Here is a 22,198-nt window from a genome sequence, read left to right as displayed (position 1 = left end):
TGAGTCAGGATGCAAATAAAGCTGCTGCTACAGACAAATGAGTGAGATGTTTCTGAGCATAAATGACAATATGAAAAATATCAATCCTAACATGCTGGAACATGTTTTTCTCAGTCAATTGACTTACAGCCCTGTTTAAAAGATGATTAGATGAAGCTGCCATGGTCTCCTGCTCAACCTCTGTTATATATATATGCTGCCTGAAGCTGTCTTTTTTTGTTTTGAAACTTTTTAAATCCTGTAGCTAGTAGTGCACTCAGTAACCTGCTCTTGTTTTCCAGTTAACCATGCTCATCATTGCAAAATCACTACAGCCTACTTGACATAGGGTGTGCAATGAGTCACTGAAGAAGTATAGTGGTTCCTGTGTGTGTGTGTGTGTGTGTGTGTGTAGCAAGCGCTCACTATTGGTCTTAGCTTAGCTCTCTCTGTCTCTCTCTCTCTCTCTCTCTCCCTCTCTCCAGGGGAGGGTCACGTCACACCCACTACCAGACTGTCAAACACAAGGACTACAAATAGGGCAGAGAGCAACAGAGAGACGCATAAAATTCCTCTCTCAGCTGAAGACTGCCTGAATACACAGTTTGGTCAACGAACACAGCAATAGACATGGCTCAAGGTAAGCTGTATGGTGCCTCCTTACTTATTTTATGGTGATGTTATCTTTCACATGACGAGGTATTTAATAAGTAGAATTTGTAAGAAATAATTTAGACCTTTCTCAGTATTTTGTTTTGAACCATTCATTCGGGTCAGCATGGGCATTCATTATTATTCCACTATATCCAGTGTGGGTGTCTATGTTAATGTGACTGTGGTGTTGAGTTACAGATTCTTGTAGAGAAGTGCATTAGGAGGTGAAACTTTCACTCTTAGCCTCTTGCTGTCACTAACGATGCTGCAGGCACGGTGCCAAATGTTTTCGCTGCTGTCTGAAGTCATCACCATTCACTTCAGCACCGTACTGCTGGAGTAAATAGTGATGTCACATTTTCATCAGGGATCTGAAGATCTAAAAAAATGTTTCACCTTTATATTTGAGAAGATGATTGCCTTCCAAGGTCCCTAAGACTTAATAATAGCAGCTGAGAGCAGCTGGAGCTTCCACTAGTTAACCAGTGCTATCTTTATAGGCTCACAGAGGACCTTGAAAGAATTTGGATGGTGCTGATAAGAAATTAATAACTCCACAAACAGCATGTCATGTCTGTTTAATAAGAATCCCCAATAATTAAAAAAACCAAAAAAAAAAAAACCCAAAACTGTTGCCCACCTGTGTGTGAAGTCAAACAGAGCAATATACCAAAAATATCTGTGGAGGGCAGCTGGACACTTTAATACTGGCCTAACAGTCTGCCAGCGTACCTCCGAACAAATTGTAGTTGGTCATGCTTACACTAATACTTATATTCTTATAAATAAGCAAGATTTGTTTTCCATATGCTGGACGTGCACAGAGCATTTATTTAAATCTGAATGAGCTTGTGAGGGAGAACCTCAGTCAACATGGGTGTCTCCTTGAAGACTGAAAGGTTCTTTAACTTCAGAGTGTTTCCCTGTTTATTTTTCCAGGATTTTAAACAGTGTCGACTGTACCTGCTCATGCACACTTGTCCCCAAGTGTGTAATTTTCCTCATAGGCTCATAGTGGCCACAGTGATGCTAACCATGATCCACACACCACCGAGGGGACTGTGGTGTGTGGCTCATGGTTGGTAGACTGGAAGTGGAGAGTGGGTGTGTTCAGTATGTAAAGGTTAGAAAAGAAGGGAGAGTCGAAGCTGAGGAATTTTTGCCCATGCAGTTTAAAATGGAGTGCTGTCCTGATAATTTACGCAACCCTGCAGAATAAACTGCAACCCAGTGACATGCATTCAGTTTGGCTTCACACCACACATGCATACCATATGGCATACCAAAGCCACTCCCCTTTAAATCAAACATTATGTTCAATTACGGGAGCAAATCAAAATAATTGCCTTTTGTACCATCAGTGTAGCCACAACAAGCCTCCAAAGCCCTGCAGAGAGGATGATGTCAGTTCCCCACTGCACCATTAGCCTGTTGTCTCTAAAGCTTTAAGGTGACAGACATCCAGGTGTTATTAATCTAAGTAATTGTTTTCACATTGTGTAAGCTGAGGGCAGGTTTTATTGGACTTTCTTGTCTCCAGATGGCTCCTATAAAACTTGATATAATAATTGTGCTTCAGTGCAATGCTTACATTTTTTTTTTCAAATATGTGTTGATTGGTTTGGGATCATGCACAGACTAAACAGAAAAGTCCTCATTGCTCTGACTACACTCTCCAGCTGTGTGAGAATACGCTGCACCAACGTGTCTTTACTTAAGACCCGGACTAAGTTCAAGATCAGTAAAAGATCAGAGGCATGCCAGATACTGGGGAATGAGCCCCTATGGATTTCATGTAAAACCGCAGGAAGTTTTTCTAGTCTAGCCTTTGTTTACTTAAGTCTGTCCTAGCCCTGCGACTACCACCTCATGTCTGTTTCAAGCATTATGTTTGCAAGGAATAATACATAGGGAGAGGCTAACATGGCATGTCACAGAGAAGATGACCAGTGGTTACACAGCAGCAAGAGAATCTCTGAGTCATCATATAGGTGGGCCTTTAATCAAAGGGTGGGATTCTTTGAGTTACAAAGGACGCTGGAGCGTGAAGGGAGTGACTGTCTGGGTTTAGCTTCTGGTAAATTAATACAGAAAGATCTGTCAGATAATATCATCCTTGAATGTTGGAAAAGACAGAGCATCCTACAGTCTGCAGTTTAATTTTAAAGTGAAGTCATCACAAGCAGAAGGAACAAGCAGTTCAGTTTTTTAGATTACGTGCCACATTCACAGCTGCCACACAGGAAATCCAGACCTTGTTAACTGCACTTTTTCAGTTAATTAATCATTTAAAAAAAGTTATTGTTGGACATTTTTAATTTTATTAGATTTCCCAATGTCCTACACAGCAAATACGTTTTATAAAGCTTCCACTTTTTTGCAACATTGCATGTGCTCCATATGCATAGAGATATATTTTTTCCTATCATTATAAGAAACAAGGACATGACTAATGAGCTAAAACATGTCTATGCTTCACAAATCTAAATGATTATTCTGGACTAAAAACCAACTTTTTGGGTCAGCATTGAGAGAAATTACTAGGTAAGAGATGTTTTTAGAAGTAAAAATTTTAATTATGGATATGCCAGTATTGTTTAATATAAATAGCATTTACACTGTATAATTTCTGTCAATAGTTGTGTAGTAGCTGTGTGTGTACTCAGCTAAATGTGCTGCAGACAGTGATTGATTATTGTAAATATATTATATGCAGATCTTACAAGCCTGTAATAATAATAATAATAAGAGTTAACTTACATACTGCATTTGTGAAGCTTTCATAAAATATGCTGCAAAATTTGCTACAGTCAGTAAGACAAAATTATTACATAAAAAATACAAGTTTTTTCGGGGTGTGTTTTTTTTTTCTTGATCTGCATTTTTATAAAGAATAATAGCAACTGTCATTACCAAGATGGTTGTTTATACACTATACTGCATATTTGAAATACTATTTAAATACTTTCTCTTTTTTTATGATTTTTTTTTTTCTCCCTCTCTCCATTTTAGCTCTGGACATCGATCGCTGGAACTTGGAGTGCGAGTTCAACAACACTGACCATCGCACCAATCTCAATGGCATTGACCGTCTCATTGTGAGGAGAGGCCAGCCTTTCTCAATCAGCCTGTACCTTCGCTCTGGAAGCTACCAGCCAGGAGTCAGCTCACTTGATTGTGTTGCAGAAACAGGTACTGCTCCTGATTCTTATATTATAATATTTATATTAAGTGTTTTGGTCCATATACGTGCTCTTTTATAAAGTTTATATGGTCTGTATCAAAACAATTGGAAAATTGAATGAATAAAACTTTCCCTACACAATAGGAATGTGAGAGTGTAGTTAAGGAAAAGCATTGTCCTCTCACTCAGGAAGTTCGCAGCAACTTGAAACCAGCTATTACCATGTGTTTATGCTGTCACTATTTTCTTTGTTGCCTTTTCAAGAATGAGAAGGGAAAGAAACAATAACATTTATGGAAAGGGAAGTCATGTTCCCGTCTTCAGCGATCAGCAATAGTACGACACCCTTTTCACACTGGGCTCAGTTACAGTAGCTGAAAGATGTTTCAATTTCTATCCTCTATGACCTTAGTTGTTATTCTTTGCAGCCCCAGATACTGTATCTTAAATTTTTTTGCAGTACAAACAGTGAAAGCTCTCTGTCTCTTGTTCTCTTCTAATGTTTGGATTAGTCTCTTATGAAGAGTAAGATAAGTCAACTTGTTGCACATAATTGAATGTGACTCTTTAAACAGGAAGTGTTGCTTGCCAAGAGGAAAGCGTGTGTATAATCGCAGATAATGGTTTCAGCCTTTGGAAGTCAAATGTTTTTTAATGGATAAGAGCGGCACCATTCATCCCTCCCTGTGTGTGAGCCAAAAGCTTGCCCTTGCTTTAGCTGGCCGAGTGGGAGATGTCAAAGAGTTGGCTCTGTGGATTAAAGTGAACACAATTGATTTTAAATTCGTTTAACACAGCAGAATTTAGGAATGAATTATTAAACTATTATGATATCCACAAATCAGAAGACATACCAAAGATTACTAGAACAAACTTGATAAGGGCGGAGAATACTGTAAGTTCACATTCCCTAGCTACGATTGTTTCACTAGGATCTCTCGGCCTCTTCTTTCAGACTCAGACTTCTAACTATATTTGGGGTTTCATGCAGGTCCTCAACCCTCTGAACAGTATGGCACCAGGGCCTCTTTCGGTCTGTCTGCCAGCATTGACACTTCCCGCTGGAGTGCTGCTGTCGCCAGTCCACCCGGAGACATGGTGGCCCTGTTGATCTGCTCTGCACCAGATGCACCTATAGGTCGCTACACCCTGACCCTGGGGCACTCTGCGAGGATCGAGTTCATCCTGCTCTTCAATCCCTGGTGTCCAGGTGGGTAAACAGAAGCTGTCATACAAGGGGCTCTTTCTAAGACTCACTTTGATGATCATGTTTCACACTAGAGTGGTGTTAGTGCAGGAACCTTTTAGGTGCATGGGTGGAGAGACCATTTAAGGGAACGGTTGCATAGTTAAACAACTATGTTGTGATTTTAAGCAATAGTTCAGCCTTGAGGTGAATATTCCTTTGTTGGAATAGTCTTGAAGCGCTGGATTGAAAGTGATTGAAAGTGAAAGATTGAAGAAGATAATTATAGACAGAAGACAGCTGTAACATGTCAGCTACTTCACTTGTGTTTACTTTTGAGCAGAGCTAGCACTAACCTTTCCAGCAGCAGCCTGTAGTCTTTCCTTTGGTACATAATACTATTTTACACTCTTGTGTTTTCAATAGGCTGTTTCCAATAGTTTAATAAAGACCAGCAGTACATCATTTTCACCCCAGTTAGGACATGTATTAAGGCATGTATTAATGTTTGTAATGTCTCTTGGCAACAGGTGATGCAGTATACATGGACAACGAGCAGAATTTGGCAGAGTATGTCTTAGCTCAGGATGGGATCATCTTTCGAGGAGCCTACAAACATCCCATACCTACTCCTTGGAATTTTGGACAGGTGCCAGCAACAACACTGACACAATCAGCCTGCCTACATTATCCACACAGTCAGTTATATAAGTTCACACAGTGCCAGAGAGGTGAGGGAGTGAACCGCACTCATTCTGATAACAGAAAAATACGTCCACTTGTGAAAGAATTAATGAAATGTTACATACCAACAAAAACATAACTCGGAAAATTGGATAGTGGAGGCATAAAGAGGGTGGACGGCATGATAAAGTGAGCATTTTCTTCTGTATGATCCTGAGAGCCAGAAGAAAATGTTTTCCTTTCTCATTTTTTAAGCACTTTCTGCAATTCAGAGTTTCCAGTGGACATTATTTCTTCTTCCCTTATCAGAGAAATTAGGATCATTTGTTACTTTGATGGACAATCTAATCTTGAAGAATCTCTCTTAACTTATTGAACTGGCTGTAACTGGGACCTGGTAAATCCAGATGCTAGGGTATCCGGATCATGCCATGAACACAGATCTTTCAGCCCACTTTCAATAAAAGTTGAATTCAAGTGAAAAGGATCCTATTTCCCCTACTAGATATTGTAATAAAAAAACTTCAGAGCCCTAACTTACACGTCGCTTCTTATCCATAATGGATGGCGGTTACGGTCAGTTTGTACCTGCTCAGCCATCTCGAATTCTGTTATTTCCTTTGAGCTTTCACTTTACTGCTATAATATCAGCCTCTTGCACCTGGCAACTCATTGCCAGACAGCTATACGTCTGACTCCCCTTCTACAATTCTGGGTAAAATCCTTTCTGTCTCACCCACAAATGAGAGCTAGTAGGTCCTGCTGTCCACTACAAAGACACTGAATAAAAGTTTTGTTTTGAAAGTGCTAAAATTAGTGTACATTTCTGAACTCCTAGTAAAATGAAGACAAGAATGTAGTATTGAAGAAACAATTTCATTTTTAGCAAAAGAATAATAATATCAGATCACTTAACCTCCCTTGTGGCAATAAAATGCACCATCAATAGAAAGCCCAGGATGCCGTCTTGACACTACAGTAGGACTGAAATACAAGACATATAGTTTGGTTGATGTAGAGCTCTCAAACTTGCATCCCTCACAGAGGGCAAGAATGAATTGTTGGGTGTTAGGAGGATAATGGACGGTATCTCTTCCTCTGAGTTTTTACCTTCCTGCTTTAATGCCTGACCATCCTTCACATCACGCCCTGCCAGAAATCAGTCTGATTCCCCTTTAAAATTCCGAGTGAAGTCCCTTTAGTCCGCTGCTTCCTGAAGTATGGACATAGGTTGAATGTGTAAGGCAGTAAGTCCTGCTGTCCGCTACAAAGGATACTTTAAATTACTGTAAATGCGAATGTGATTTTTAGCAGCAGAAGCACAATATCTGTAAAAATAACGGATCACTTAACCTCCCTTGTTATAAAATGTTAAAGCCACAATGCCCGTCATTCTGAGGATGGCTCAAGACATTATGCAGTATTGTATATGAATGACTGGGTATGACTTGCATTGTATTTCAGATTTGTTGTATTTGTTTATTTTTATCAAGCATGTGCCTGACATGACATGCCTAGTTTTATTATTTTTCCGCTCACAGTTAATCGGCAGTTATGTGTCTTATGTTGCGGTACAGTTTGAAAGTGGAATCCTGGATGTCTGTCTGAAGATTCTTGATATGAATCCTAAATATCTGAGAAATCCTGGCAAGGACTGCTCAGGGAGAAGAAATCCCATTTACGTGTCCAGAGTGCTGAGTGCTATGGTTTGTCCTTTTGACTTCTTGATCTTCTTTCATTTTAAGAGAGTATCATTTCTGTTTGTTACATTTCATAGATACGTTTCTTTTGCCTGGCAGGTGAATTGTAATGATGACAAAGGGGTGTTGTGGGGAAAATGGTCAGGCGGCTACGAAGGAGGCGTCAGCCCCATGTTATGGAGGGGAAGTGTGGAAATCCTGCGCAACTGGGACACACAAGCCTGTCAGCCTGTTCGCTATGGACAGTGCTGGGTGTTTGCTGCAGTGGCCTGCTCAAGTAAGATAGCACAGAGCCAGGCTTGGTAGCCTATCTCTAAAAACCGCTTGCTTAGACTCAAGCAGACAAAACATTATATCCTACATAAAAGCACATATTTATGATATGCATATTACTCCTCCTTTAAATATTATAACACTTAAGTTGTTGTTAAACCCTGTCAGTTTCCAGGGCCCTGGGCATCCCCTGCCGAGTTGTGACCAACTATCTGTCTGCACACGACACCAACAGCAACCTGGTGATTGAACGCTATGTCAATGAAAATGGAGAACCCATTCAATCCAAAGAAATGATCTGGTGAGAACGCTTTTGAGTTGACTCACAGATTCAATGTAAATCACTGATTATCTTGAAATCAGAGAGAATCCACAGACTATCCTCAGCATGAATCTGTTGTGTTGTGGGGCAAGAGTGAAGACCTGAGTTACTTTGCCAGGCAGCTGGAGTTATGAAGAGGTGTGGCAAGGGTGGCCATGATGTTTTTGCTCATCATTGCGCTTGGTCATGTTGGTCATAATGCATGGTTATGATACAGCATGTTTATATATTGCTATCCAGCTTATAGTATGCATTGTATCTACAGGAACTATCACTGCTGGGTAGAGAACTGGATGACTAGACCTGACCTTAAACCTGACTTTCATGGTTGGCAGGCCTATGACCCCACGCCTCAGGAGAAGAGTGAAGGTAAGAAAAAAAACCAGATATATAATAATGTTGTTTTATCAAGTAACTTGCTCACCATGTCTTTTCCCCCCGTTTCCCTCAGGAGTGTTCTGCTGTGGCCCTATCCCTGTCAGAGCCATTAAGGAAGGTGAGCTCACGTTCAAGTACGATGCCCCCTTTGTCTTTGCTGAGGTCAATGCTGATGTGATCACATTCATAAAGAAGAAGGATGGCAGTACATCGAAAGTTTCTTCCAACGCACTTGTTGGCCAGAAGATCAGCACCAAGAGTGTGGGCAGTGATGCCAGAGAGGACATCACTCATCTCTACAAATACCCTGAAGGTAGATCAAACTTTTAGCATTCCAGCTGAATCAAATAAGTTCTACTCTTTATCAAGAGCTGAAGTCATAGAACAAAATTGATATTTACCTAAGATGTATTTTTTAAACACTTGTTTTTAATGCATAGAGGGATTTACCATGTAGGCCTCATCCAACATGGTCTCACATGTTTGCATTCATTGCACTTTTGCCCAGTTTTTCACCAGCTGTAACATATCTTCTCATTCTGCATTGTATAGTTTTTACACACACCGTAAGTGTGCGTGTAAATCATTCCCTCATACCTGTAGGTAAAACCAGGGTCACTTTCTAACTACATTCCTGAATTGCTTATCAGTGTTTGCATTCCCCTTATTGTACATAAAGTCAACTCAGAACACCCTTAGGCTCATTTACTCCTATACACACTTCATCACTTTGGTTCAAATATACTGTAGAAATTGATTGTACAGCATGGCAAGGCATATGGGTCGAGGCTTCTGTTATTTAAGCCATGATGTTGCTTCAATACTCGCAGGATCTGCTGAAGAGCGGGAGGCTTTTAAGAAAGCTGACCACCAAAACAAGCTGCTCCAGCAGCAGCAGGATCAAGGCCTGCACCTCAATATCAAGGTGACATCAGATATGAGGAAGGGCTGTGACTTTGATGTGTTTGCTGTGGTTACTAACAACACACAAAGTGAGAAGAAGTGCCGCCTGTTGTTTGGATCCTGCGCGTTGTCCTATAATGGGTTTATGGGAGGGAACTGCGGCTTCAAAGATCTACTCAATGTTGAGCTTTCCCCTGGGGGAGGTAAGTAAGCTCACCGCTGATAGAGAATGTTAGTACAGACTTTTCTTTTCGCTGTAAGTTTAAAATATAATGTCTACGTTCTTTCAGAGAGGAAAGTTCCACTAAGGCTGAACTACTCCAAATACGGTGGTCAGGTCACTGAGGACAACTTAATCCGTCTGGCAGCTCTACTGCTGGACTATACCACCGGAGATACAACGCTGGCAGTGAGAAATATTGTACTGGACAACCCTGAAATCAAAGTCAGGGTGAGTAGCAAGATATGCGACAAAATACAAACTTCTGGAGTCTTTAAAACCCAGAAGTGACCTGAACAAATATAACCAATGTCATGCATATTTGTTATGAGATAATCAGCATTATGTGCTTCATCTGAGAGTGATCTTAATTTATGGCCTGTTTCTGAACAGATCCTGGGAGAACCAAAGGAGAATCGGAAGCTGGCTGCAGAAATCACCCTTCATAACCCTCTGCCAGATACGCTGGAGAACTGCTGCTTCAGCATCGAAGGGGCCAACCTGACAGGGGGAGGCATCATTACTGAGAGGTCAATAAGCCATTAAGACAACCTTTTAAAAATTATTACTGTCTGTAATGGAAATGTTACTTCCCAATTTGAATTATGAATTATGAGATTTGTGTCATATTGTTTCACGTTTTGCTGCCAAGTCTCAGTGCAGCACCCGAATGTCTGGCTGAATGTGCTGCTGTTTAGTCAGGCTAGGGGGTTAGTGGAGCAGGCAGGAGAGAAAATAAATTACCAAATGGATTCCTTACGATTGCTCAACAGAAGAAGATAGGAGGAGTATCTCCTCATTGAGTGTTTGAACAGTCCAATAATTTACTTTACATAAATCCAGCTTTGCGTTTCTGACTCCATGACTGATGAGCAATGTGCCTGCTATGTTTGGCCAAACTCTTCAGAGCAATTCAAACACTTCAACTCCAACTGCACCATTGCCATAAATAGTCACAAGTATCATGGTTTGTTTGACAGCAGGAATTATTGAAATGTGTATGCAATCACAGGACTGTGATATAAACCTTCTGGTGTTGCCTCAAAAGTAATATTTAAACCTTTTTCCTGCAGGCTGGGATCCCCAGTGGGACCTGGGGAAGATGCCAAGGTGAAAATCTACTTCACACCCACCCATTCTGGACTGAGAAAGCTGGTGGTTGACTTTGACAGTAACAAGCTGTGTCACGTCAAGGGCTACAGAAACGTGATTATTGGAAAATAAAGCCTTTCGATGTCCGTAATCCATTAAATGGAATTATTCTTACTCTTTATTCAGACCTGGCATTTAAAGATTAGACAATGAATCAAGTTTAGTGCCTTTCTGCTCCAGTGCTTTCTTACTGTCTCCTCTCTTGTTTATTAGGGATTACTATGTGGATATATACTTTAGTCTGAGCCCCAATTTTTTTTTACTGTGATTTATGAATGCTTTGTACTCACTGATACCAGCCACAATCTGGCCATTTTAAGTATTATCTGTTATCTGACAAAATTAAAAATCTTGTTTGCCAGGCTTTGTTTCCACATGACTTGGATGCAATGTGTAGGTTTTTGTTTGCGTATTATATGACAGCCAACACAGTTGGACTAACTACAGCAAAGGCAATATGGAGGAGCTGTGTTTGTGATGCTTTTTCTCTTAGTTTATATACAGTAAATATTTCCCTGGCTAATCACAGCCAGTCCTGAATATTTTATTGTACTCATGGGATCCATTTCCGCATGCACACTATGACTCTGCAAATATTCCTTTTATGGTAGCATCTCTATCCCCAGTAAATATGCCGGCATTAGTTACCCGTATGTACTGAGATTATAAATGAATACTTCAAACACACTTTGCAAGCTAATCTTTTGTCTCCTAACATATTACATCATTTAATGACCCTGTGTTATTATTGCAATGCAAGCTTTACTTAAAACAAAGATCATCATAATCTCCTCTCACTCATAAATCCTTCATCACTGATTATACTCAGACTGAGCTGTGGAATATTCTGCAAGTTACTACATGTCAGTTTCCTTTATATTCTTTTCTCAAATCCTCTGTAGTCAGAGAGACCAAAAAAAAGACAGTTGATTAACTTTTAAAAAAACATGCATAACTGCTTTCAGTCCCATTTCACATGCACATCTTTTTCCATGTCTACTTCAGCTCCTGCAGCAGAGCTCTCTGGCACCTGTTCCCTTTCATCTGCCTCTCATGGCTCCAGTGTCTGTCCTCCAAATACTTCTAAATGACCAGAGAGGGCTCTAGCTTTATGACACAATTATCATTGTATTAGACAACTGCAGATCACAGTGCCAAACTGGAACTGGAACACAGCCACAGACCTGTAAAGCTTATTCACCATTTAACAGTGCAAGATACCACAGATATATCTCAAATATGCTACAAACTCATATCACGAGCAGGCTGAACTCTTTCATTTGTGCTGTGCTTTTAAAGAAAGCATCAGTATTCTAGTTTTCTCTTCTCTCTAACAGCATGAGTGCATGGAAGTGTCTCTGCATGTTTGTGACTTACTGCATTTCAAAGCTTGGAGGAAGCAGTGCTCTCTGCTGGTCACGGAGATAAACTGTTAAGAAAAAGAAAGCCTGCAAAGCTTTTGAAGAATGCACTGTTTGTGTTGCACAGCAGCTGGCAGCACAACACAACCTGTCAGCCGTTTGTGGCAGCACGGAATATAATACAATGCACGGGGAAAATCCTTTGTTTATCCCGTCTACAAATGTGTCAGCTTACACACCGTAAAACGTGACCGTATGCTCCAAAAGCACATAACACGATTCACCACTCAAGAACACGACTTACCTATAATCTTACAAACGTGCAGAGTGATTAGTATGCAGTAAACATACTGTATAACTGATATAAAGAATTTAAAGCATCACTGAATCTCACGAGTAGTAAGCCTGCACACCTTGAAATGTATTTAAATTACCGTAAAACTTTATTTGATCAAACACAAGACAGAGACCAGAATCACAGAATTGAATTTATAATTTAAAATGAAAGCATTTAACACAACAGTAGCAACGGGGCAAACACAGTCAAGGTGTGATTTGGGGAAAAAACAAAGCAAAGGGTATCTTTATTCAGAAAACTAGGGCAAAATTTTAGTGTGATTTACGTACTAGCTGAGGTTGGAATATTTGTTTGATTGGCACTGAGTAACTTTGTAAGACAATAAAAGTATACAGTGCAAATAAGTGAATACACAAGAACAGATATCTTATCTCGATGTGACGAGGGCGTACACTTGCATTGTTACAGACATACTAGTTATGGGTTAGAAAGCTAAATATACACTTTGCCTTTAAGGCGCCAAAAAACAAGGACTACACGATTTAAAACCAATGCACGGAAAAGTTTTCAGATAATGAAAAAGTGTAAAATTATTCAGTTTTTCTTACAAAGCATTTGTACTGAATACTGCAGCTTTCAGCACACGTTTTGGTAAAAGACAATAGAAGTGGCACACTGCATCGTCTGTCTGTATCTTGGGTCTACAATAATAACATAAAACTTCTTCTTTGTCATTACAGCCTTACTGTCACATTATGGTAAACTTAATGCACACAGATGAAGTCAATCAGATGTACTGTCAGCAAAACCATGCCCACTGAGCAGCAATGGAATTCAAATAACAATATTAAAGATGAACAATCAAACCATGAAACACAAAGGGTCTCAGCCGTGTGATAAATTAGTGCGCTGATGAGTGTCCCTCTTTACAGAGTGAAGTCACGAACATGCAAAGTGCCGGGCACGTGGCCCGTTTTAAAGCACACAGCTCTCGTCACAGTCAGATTGATGGGGCAAGTGTGGGTGACTGCCCTGCGACTTGTACTGGACACCCTCTGATCCCTGACTCCTCTCGGGCTTCACCTGGAGGTAGGCCCGGACACGGTGGTGCTGTGCCACAGTACCGCTGTAGTCGATCACGCGGCACTCGTACGTGCCCTCGTCTGTTGGTTTGACGCTGGAGAGACGGAGTTTGTGGGAGATGTTGCTACCGGCCACTTTCACCACCTAATGAGGAGAAAAGATGAAGTTTTTCTTGTTCATGTTTAGTTTGGTGAAATGTCAAAAGAGCATCCATCACGAAATGGAAATGAGTGTTACAAAAGTGTGTATTTCTTACATGTCCATAATCGTGATTGATAATGCCTTTAATCAAAAATGACTTTTCTAGGTGACAGCTGATTGATACCACATCAAACTTACACTAATTTTAGTGGCATCTCTGACAGTCTCCTCCAAGGGTACGACCTGCAAGGAAATACGGATGAAGAGTTAGCAGCAGAAAGTCGACTGAGGCAGGTTTTTCAAAAAAAATAAATAGATCTCATTCTCAGCAGCGTCTCACTGGAGGAACGGGAACAAACACGACTGATGTATCAGTATTTTTTCTTTTAAAGCAAAGGATTACTTGTTTGGATTGCTTTTCTGATGTGGTTACCTTGTTCTCCTTGTTCTCGTCGAGCTGAGGTTTATACGTGTGTGTGTTCAAATGTGCATGCACAAGAACACACTCCACAGTGCCAAGCATGCAAGCCTCTGAGCAGGAGAGTTTGCGTGATTGGGTATGCAGAGGCACAGAGGTATTCTTTTGGGCATAGGTATGAATTATGCATGGAGCAGAAAGAGATTTTGAAAATCTATTTCTTTCTCAGCACCAATTATAGTGTCTAGAGGCACAACAGGGGATCCCGAGTCCCCCCATGATGGGAGAGAGTCAACCTGTTCCCCCAGTGCTGGCAAATGCTAATCAGCAATTATACCTTGGTTTCCAAGCCAGAGGGTTTGTGCCACTGCATTTCCCTTTGACTGATATACAGTAAGCTCTGGGTTTAGTCCAAGTGGACGTGCCATAAGAAACAAAGTGTAAAATCTGAAAAAGTGAATGTTCAAATTGATGTTCAGCAACAAAAATGTGTACAGTGATTAAGGTTGCAAGAAATAATTTCTATAATGTTTGCTTTGTTCTGGATGTGTTGCAATATCAATTATATGTGTACTATTTTGATCCATCTAGTATTTTTTTGAGCCATGAAATAATTTCTAGCTATTTCAGCAGTTTGTTCATTATTTTATTCATTTATTTTATTATTTTTAAGCTAAAGCAGCCCCGTTTCATCTGTAATTGGAATTAAGATATATATATTTTAACAAATATCTTCTTGTTTAAAGCTAAATATATGATGGTTGATTGAGTTAAGTTTAAGTTAGCTGAGGTATTACAGGAGTTTTTCACCTTCGCTGGGCTACAGGTGACTCCAGGAAGAAATCACCGTACATGTACAATAAAGGAACTTGCATTACAGCTGCTTACATTATTAGTGATATAGGGAGGCTTCTCATGCCACTCTCTATGGTCCTTGATGTACCACCACTGGATCTCCAGGGAGTAGGAGGGAGAGCCCGCCCCACGGAAGGAACAGGCCATCTCTACATCCTCACCGCTGTGTGTCGTGATGTCGTGTGGGACCTCTGTAAACAGTGCTGCAACAGAGAGAGAGAGATGGTCTTAAGATGTCCCCAAAATGACAGAAACATTATTTCTCAAAGAGCCTTGTGACAATGCGGCATTACTGCATCACACTGATACATGAGAAAAACTGTAAGCCACGGACACGGTGTTGGAACTTAAGTAAAAATGAAAATAAGGATTTCAGGGAAGAGTGGTGTATTCAACCAACCAAGCAATGATTTTATACTGTAGGTCTGTTTGCACTGCAGGATAATAGTTGTGATCAGGTTGGTGGTTATCAATCAGTTACTGAATTTGTCTCAGTTTGCTTGGGATGCTCACAGAAACAAAGGTGAGGCATAAACAAAAATCTCAAAATGAAACAAAATAAAACACATACACAGCAAAAAGTTGAATACTAAATAAATTAAACCACTTAGTTTATCAAGGAATACTAAAAAAGAGTGTAGAAGAGAAATATTTTCAGCTGGTTATAGCTGCTCTAAACTGACAAGGAAAAAATACAGAAGAGGGATCATGCTCTCTTATGTTTGGGCAAAAGTAAAAGCAATCAATGCAGCAAACTGACAATTCAATTAGCTTTTCTTCAGATATCAGAGTGCTTTTCAGTTGTTTTGAGTGCATTAATAAAATTGATTATATTATAGGTAAAGCTGACCTAGCTAAAGGCTGTGGAGACAATAATTAGGGGAATACCTTTTGCATCACAAGCCCACACACGTCTGAGATGTGGCAAATGAAGCCTGACTGCAGCAGTGATGGATTTTAAGAACTCAGATTTCATTATCAATGACTGATAATTTCAATTAAATAAAATTCATTAATTTGAAAACTTTGACTTATTAGAAGTTACTACATTACTCTGAGCAGACAAAAACATATTGAACCCAGTCAGTGTAACACGAAATTAGATTTATGCAGCTTTAGAAATTAAATCAATACCAATGCAATTTTGAGGTTACATACCATGAAATGTAATCTAATTTCAGTCAGCTTAATGTTGTGCTGGCAGTGCATTGGCCATTAAAATTAGAATATAATTAATATGCTCCAGAGTAAAAGTATAATGCGCATAAAGCATCACAGGTGATGTGTATTGATGAAATGTAAATGTACAGTTCAACATTTACTCTTCCTGTAGCTCTGTTTTGGTTTCTGCCATCACCTGGGTGGGGGGGGGTAGCTAGTTGCTAACCAACTCTCTGATGATTAGGGAGAGGTTGCCTGCAGCTGTTTGAAACAGGTGTGATGACAGCACAGCTTGGAAATTAGAAACGCCAGAACAACTGATCAGTAAAACTGTAAAACAAAAGGAAAGGTACTGAAAAACCCATCGCTCTTTGAAGAGCGATAAGGACAGAAGCCATCTAGACTATCAGGTAATATTTTAAATCTTATCGAGAAAATGACCGTCTTTTAGAAAAGTGAGTAAGAGAGGAGTTTTTATTATTTGCAACTGATATTCACTCTGCTTTCTGCAAAGATGAAAAGTAGGCTTGATGGAAAAAAAAAAGCTGAGAATAGGCAAGCGAGGAGAGAGGCTTTAGTGCCGCTGGACAGACTCCTAAAGCCTTGTGCCCTTGCACCGCTGTGGTGCAGCCAGGCAGTGGCCTCATTTGTCAGCAGGAGACCTGCTGTAGTTTTGAGACTCTCCGGGCCCAAAAGAGAAAAAGGCAGAAAAGTAGGATAGACACAGGACACTTTGTGACCAAGTTATCTGGCCTGTATGCAAATGCACATGTAACAGTGTAATCTTGCTTCAACACTTTTTTATCCATTTTCCCCAATTATGCATTTAATTTACATACAATTGTAACATTTTTTCATAGGGACACAATATCTCGATATCTGATACACTTTAAAAAGACTTTAGAAAAATAGCTACATAAATAATAAATAAAAAGCATGTGTTCTGACAGGAATGATGCTATGAGCAAGTAGAAACCTGAGGTTTAAATGATCACTTAAAGAGGAAAGAGCTCACTGCAGAGAGAAGCAAGAAAAGCAAAGGCTGACAGTGCACATGTGAGAAACAGAGACTTTTCATTGTTTAATGCTCATTTTACTACAAAAAAGCTCTTTATGTGTTAGGAGTTCTGTCTTCTCTGCAACAGGGTCGAAGCTGAAGGACCAGCACAAACACAAACAAGAGCCACAAACATTACTAGTTTTTCCAAATATTTTAATACTGCCCCCTGGTGACAATCCGCAGCGGCAACTTGCAGACAACAGCCAGCAGAGCCCTGTGTAGCAACAACGCACAACAATTTTGGTCACCTAAGGGAGTCTACTTCTAATGAAGCTGTGTTGTGAGGCTGTTCTTTGGCACAGTGAAGTTCCGACTTCAACGCTCATATTCAAAAATGACAATTGAAAAAATTACAATAACAGAGACTTTATGCTAATATTCAACAGTTATACTGGCATTCAGTGTCTCAGTTTTGCTTTACCAGAGTTAATACTTTAAATGCCATACCAATTTAATAGTTTTGGAGACTTTTCAGTTTGATTTAAAGAAGTCTGGACTGAAAAAATGTATTGCAAGCCTTACAAAGACTGGTTTCTTCCAGGACTAATGTATTAGTGTATGGGTAGCTTTGTAGCCTTGGATGTCTTATCTCAACACCAAACATATTGGAAAAATAGCATGTATTGTGTCTCACACAGCCACAGATAATATTGTGTTGCATGGCCCCAAGTGATTTTCTCTATAGTGCCCTCCCCTTCAACCATTGCTGTGACAACACATTCAATAGAGACGCTTCCAAAAGGTCCTAACATCCTGGTTTCAGTATTTGCTCAGATAAAAACTGCTTTTACATTGGCAGACCAAAATCATACATATAGACACATTTACTTTAAGCTTTTGAGAGATCTCCTGAAAGAAATCATTTTAACATTAGAGTACTTAATAAGTTACAAATACACTTTATTTATGCTAAAAACAAAACAAAACACTTCAGTCACCAAATAACTAATTTCTCTACTGTCTACGTTTCATCACAGCCTAACAATCTAACAATTAAGATGCCGGCAGATTACAGGGCAGATGCTGCACTTTCTAATGTATGTGCCGCACAATATTTCGTGCTAAAACAGAGAACATGCAAAAGGTTCAAGGTTTAAAAATACAAACAGTACAACAATACAAAACATGATGACACGATGAAAATGAAACTATGAATAAACCATAAGGTTCTAGCTCAGGTTGAAATGTCCCTGTGGATTGCAGAAATAACAGTCTTAACAAAAGATTCACTAGACAACAGCAAATTCTATCTCCTGACATTTTCAATCTGACACTTTCATTGTAATGCAAAAGTAAAATGCCCCCATAAGAAAAGAAACATTTTACAGACATGAGTGTCTTTTATTTTAAACTGCCAGACTTTGTAGAACGTTTCGGGGCAGATCAGATGTGCACAGACAGCTAAACAGAAAAACAATAGGAAGTGCGGATCTATGTAAAGTAAAAGGAAACAAAAACTGTAAATGTGCACATTTTCTTCAGATTTTTCTGCACAGTAAGCTGCATCTGCTGAGACAATTTCCCGTAGTGCTAACTAACTACACTGCCAGTGCAGACTGTAATCACAGCAGGTACAAGGATTAACTGTAATCTGATGGTGCGTGGCTTTCTTGCTAGGAAACCACAATAAAGCAAATTCATTTTGAACAGATCAAGACATTCAGAAATAGCACCTGGAAGAAAGTTCTGACGATTGTTATAAAGTGAAACGTTCCAGAAAATTGTAACATGACAATTCTGGCAAAATTTGTCTGGCAAAATAAATGAATAAATATTACAGCCAAGGCATGAAGTTAGAGTAGTTACAGAAATTAGAGACATCTATATCTACATATTCTATTCATTCAGCTTTAATAAGACTAAACAAATAATAAGAGAAAAGGCACATCGAACCTATTTACTGTCACAAATTCCTCACACTCTAGAAGGTGGTGCAAAGATTGACATTTCTGAGAAAAGACATTTTCTTTATGGTTTTATGCCAACGCAGCTACTTTCCATAATACTACAATATGATGCTCTGCAATGAAAAGCACTCTGTAAGAGTATACGTCTCATTATTCAGCAGTGGCAATCTTGCCTCTCAGATCTCTGACGAAGAGCACAGATGTCAGGCAAAACTAATAACAATGTCTTGTTATATTGCGCTTTCAACATATGGTGCTACAACTGAAGCCGGGAAAGGCAGAGAAGTACGCCACGCACAAAATATAAGAGCAAAACAACCAAGGGTGGCATTTCAATCATCTGGGTTTTCTTACTCAGTGCAGGTTCTTACACTTTTCTGTCCTCCAGACACAGTATCAACAGCCAGCGGCACAGCACTGCAGCATCTGTCACTTGGAACAGACTGCACTACTGCGGAAAAAAAACAAAAAAAAGGCTGTTTGTGTGTGACATACTGTAAAAAGTTTAAAAAAAAACAAAGCAAGTAAGCACAAAAAGGAAGGTGAATAAATAATAAAGAATTCAATGTAATAAATTATTAACTGACCAATACAGGAGTATCAAAACCCTTCTGTTAAAAGCACTTGGGGAGATGATCCAACAGAGAACACTGCAAAGTCAAATGGAACTAAAATGTAATAAAAAAGTCTCCCAAGTAATTAGGATGTAAACACTTTTACATCTTCAAGATTTTAAGTCTTTGATGAAGAGCATAAGCTGGAACGCTTCAATTACATGACACGGTGTGATAACATTGCTGAATGAGCATGAGAAGCATATTAGCTGAAGTAAACAACTTTGTAAAATCCTAGATACACCATTGTATTTTGTGGTGTTTGTGGTGTTTAGTCTGTTTTAATTGAACTCTGGTTAGTTTTCCCCCTTGGTGTGGTGTGGACACACAACCACAACACAACACTCGCAGATCATTTACAGTGTGAACATGATTCAACCACGATCTGACCCAACTACCAGGCAAGTTTGCCCGAAACCCCTCCCTGTAGCCATGTATGCTTAGCATTCTGGGATACGGTAGGGTACCATAGATGTCCAAAGGTCAGTACGGGCTTGCAATTACCTATGAAATGGACATGGATTCTCCATGTTCTCCAGAGGTCCTTAACACGCCACCTTCTTCCTGTATTTACTTTTGTTGCTCCTGCTTCAGCCACATGTGGCCAACAAGTGGACTCGAAATTCTCACGTGGTTTGTAATGATGTATCTTGATATGCTCATCTTCTGATTGTTAAAGGATAACATAAAAATAATACTTTTTCCCTTTTTATCTAAATAATAGTTAATAATTAGCCAGAGTATCAAAACAGTAGTACACCTACTTAGGTCAGGTTTCAATCAGACTCATGCTCAACTGGTGTTGGCTTTAACAGTCTTGCTCATAGGGGGTCATATGATTGTTGGGTTTTTCCTCTGTATTTATTATTGTGCGATCTACTGTACAATATAAAGCACCTTGAGGCGACTTTTGTTGTGATTTGGCGCTATATAAATAAAATTGAATTGAATTGAAAAATTAACTGGTTACATTGGATAAAACCTGTTTTTGAAAGGGTTCTTTGAAATTAAAATCAAAATAGAGAATAAAGGAGAACTCTTGAAAAATTACCAGTTCTAGCTGAGTCTCCACAGCCATTTGAAAGCACAGCATCTGATGTCAAAGTCAAGTCAAGGAGAAATCTGCACGGGTAGTCCTCGCGTCCAGAGCTACAGTACCAGCACAGGCTTATACCTGCAAGGTAATTCCTGCACTTTTCCACTTCCCCTGCCAGCCAATAAGACCCTGAATCTGTAAAGGCAAGATTTTTTCCTTCAATTTTTAACCTCTTACTTTTCTTTTAAATCCTTTGCCTTCTCTCTGCATTTCTCTCTCACTAGCCCACCGGCATCTTTCTTCAAAGTCTACCCCCAATTGTTGAAAACAATACATTTTTACTCTCCTATCTCCCTGTTCCTATTACCCTTTCTTTTATACTTTCTTCCTATTAAGTATCCTTTCTCACTTTCATTCCTCCCTTTATTCGGTTCCCCTCCGTACTTTCCGCTCGCTGAGTGGGCAATATGTGTCTGCTGGCGTTCTGGTGTCTGACATAAAGAGATTCTCCCAACAGTCTCAAGAGTAGCTCACTACATCTCCTGGAGCCTTGCCCACTGGCTTTGGCAGGTGTTCAGCATCCTGGGAGAATTACCCTGTGTGTAACTCGCTGTGTGGTGCCCTGTGGCTTCAATTCAGCATACTGTGTGTGTGTGTCTCTGTCTAAATGTAGCTATGTAGAATTGAAACACATGTTGAAATTGAGAAACGCATTATTTCTTTGCCACAAATTGACCACGTTCAGCTACGTGTTCCTGCTGCATGTTTCAATGCACACGTTTTCCTAACACAAAAAAATCCCATCTGAGGTAAAGGCAGAGAATAACAAGCAGAGCGGCTTCTAAATCAATCATTCTGCAGCATTTAACATCCGTAAGCGTGGTCTTTATTTAAGACACACACATTAATTGCCCAGAGAATCACAACAATTCAAAAAAGATAAAAGGATAAAGTAAGAAATCCTTTACTAGATAGAAGAGAGGAAAATGATAAATGGAAGTAAAAAAAACAAACAAAAATCAGTAATTTCTCACATTATCTGCTGGCAGAATAACAGAAAAATATCATCCTTTCATCCATCCATTTTCTGCTACTTATCCAGGTTCAGGTTGCAAGGGTAGCCGTCTCATATATGCATATATCTCCAGACCCCACTCTGCCCTGGCCACCTCTTCCCAAACCAACCAACAGATGTAATGTGTTGTCTAGCAGACCCCAGGTCTGTCCCAGGACTTCCTCCTATGCCTGGAACACCTCATTTAGGAGACATCCAGGAGGCATCATGGTCAGATCCTCAAACTACCTCACCTGGCTCTTTTCAGAGCGGGGGAGTAGCAGCTGTCCGCAAAGCCCCTCCCAAACGATCAAGGTCCTCACATAACCTCTAAGGCTGAGCCCAGGCACTCTTTCGAGAAAGATAATTTCTGAATTAAGTAGTATCCTTCAGTTACCACTCAAACCTCATGAAAAAGGTGAGAGTAATTCTGACTTCTAAACACTAATCCTACACTATACTTAAGAGATGTTTCAAGGTAGCTTATCTCAAGGGTTTGTTAAGCAAACAGAATAAAAATTACAACTATTGCTCATAGATTCAGTAGTTATCATTAATATAAACTCAATATGCAG

The 22,198-nt window shown here is 39.7% G+C and overlaps 2 protein-coding genes across 2 annotated transcripts in view; one reads left to right on the top strand and one right to left on the bottom strand.

The window, feature by feature from the left end:
* Positions 1-476: 476 nt before the first annotated feature.
* Positions 477-11,163, top strand: tgm2b (transglutaminase 2b). The gene is made up of 13 exons (XM_003441542.5): positions 477-619; positions 3,646-3,825; positions 4,809-5,027; positions 5,534-5,652; positions 7,265-7,393; positions 7,487-7,664; positions 7,829-7,961; positions 8,248-8,351; positions 8,434-8,673; positions 9,191-9,466; positions 9,554-9,714; positions 9,877-10,013; positions 10,557-11,163. The coding sequence occupies exons 1-13, from the start codon at positions 610-612 to the stop codon at positions 10,705-10,707; spliced, it is 2,037 nt and encodes a 678-aa protein (XP_003441590.1). The 5' UTR covers positions 477-609; the 3' UTR covers positions 10,708-11,163.
* The window catches only part of vstm2lb (V-set and transmembrane domain containing 2 like b), a 24,326-nt gene continuing 12,880 nt past the window's right edge, over positions 10,753-22,198 (bottom strand). The window contains exons 2-4 of the mRNA XM_005469299.4: positions 14,825-14,994; positions 13,717-13,761; positions 10,753-13,521 (exon numbers count right to left, since the gene is read on the bottom strand). Coding sequence (XP_005469356.1) covers positions 13,270-13,521; positions 13,717-13,761; positions 14,825-14,994 — 467 coding nt within the window. The 3' untranslated portion in view covers positions 10,753-13,269. The remainder of the gene's footprint in view (positions 13,522-13,716; positions 13,762-14,824; positions 14,995-22,198) is intronic.

This window comes from Oreochromis niloticus, linkage group LG5, assembly GCF_001858045.2.
Source record: "Oreochromis niloticus isolate F11D_XX linkage group LG5, O_niloticus_UMD_NMBU, whole genome shotgun sequence".
NCBI lineage: Eukaryota > Metazoa > Chordata > Actinopteri > Cichliformes > Cichlidae > Oreochromis > Oreochromis niloticus.
This window is presented reverse-complemented; position numbering and strand designations above follow the sequence as displayed.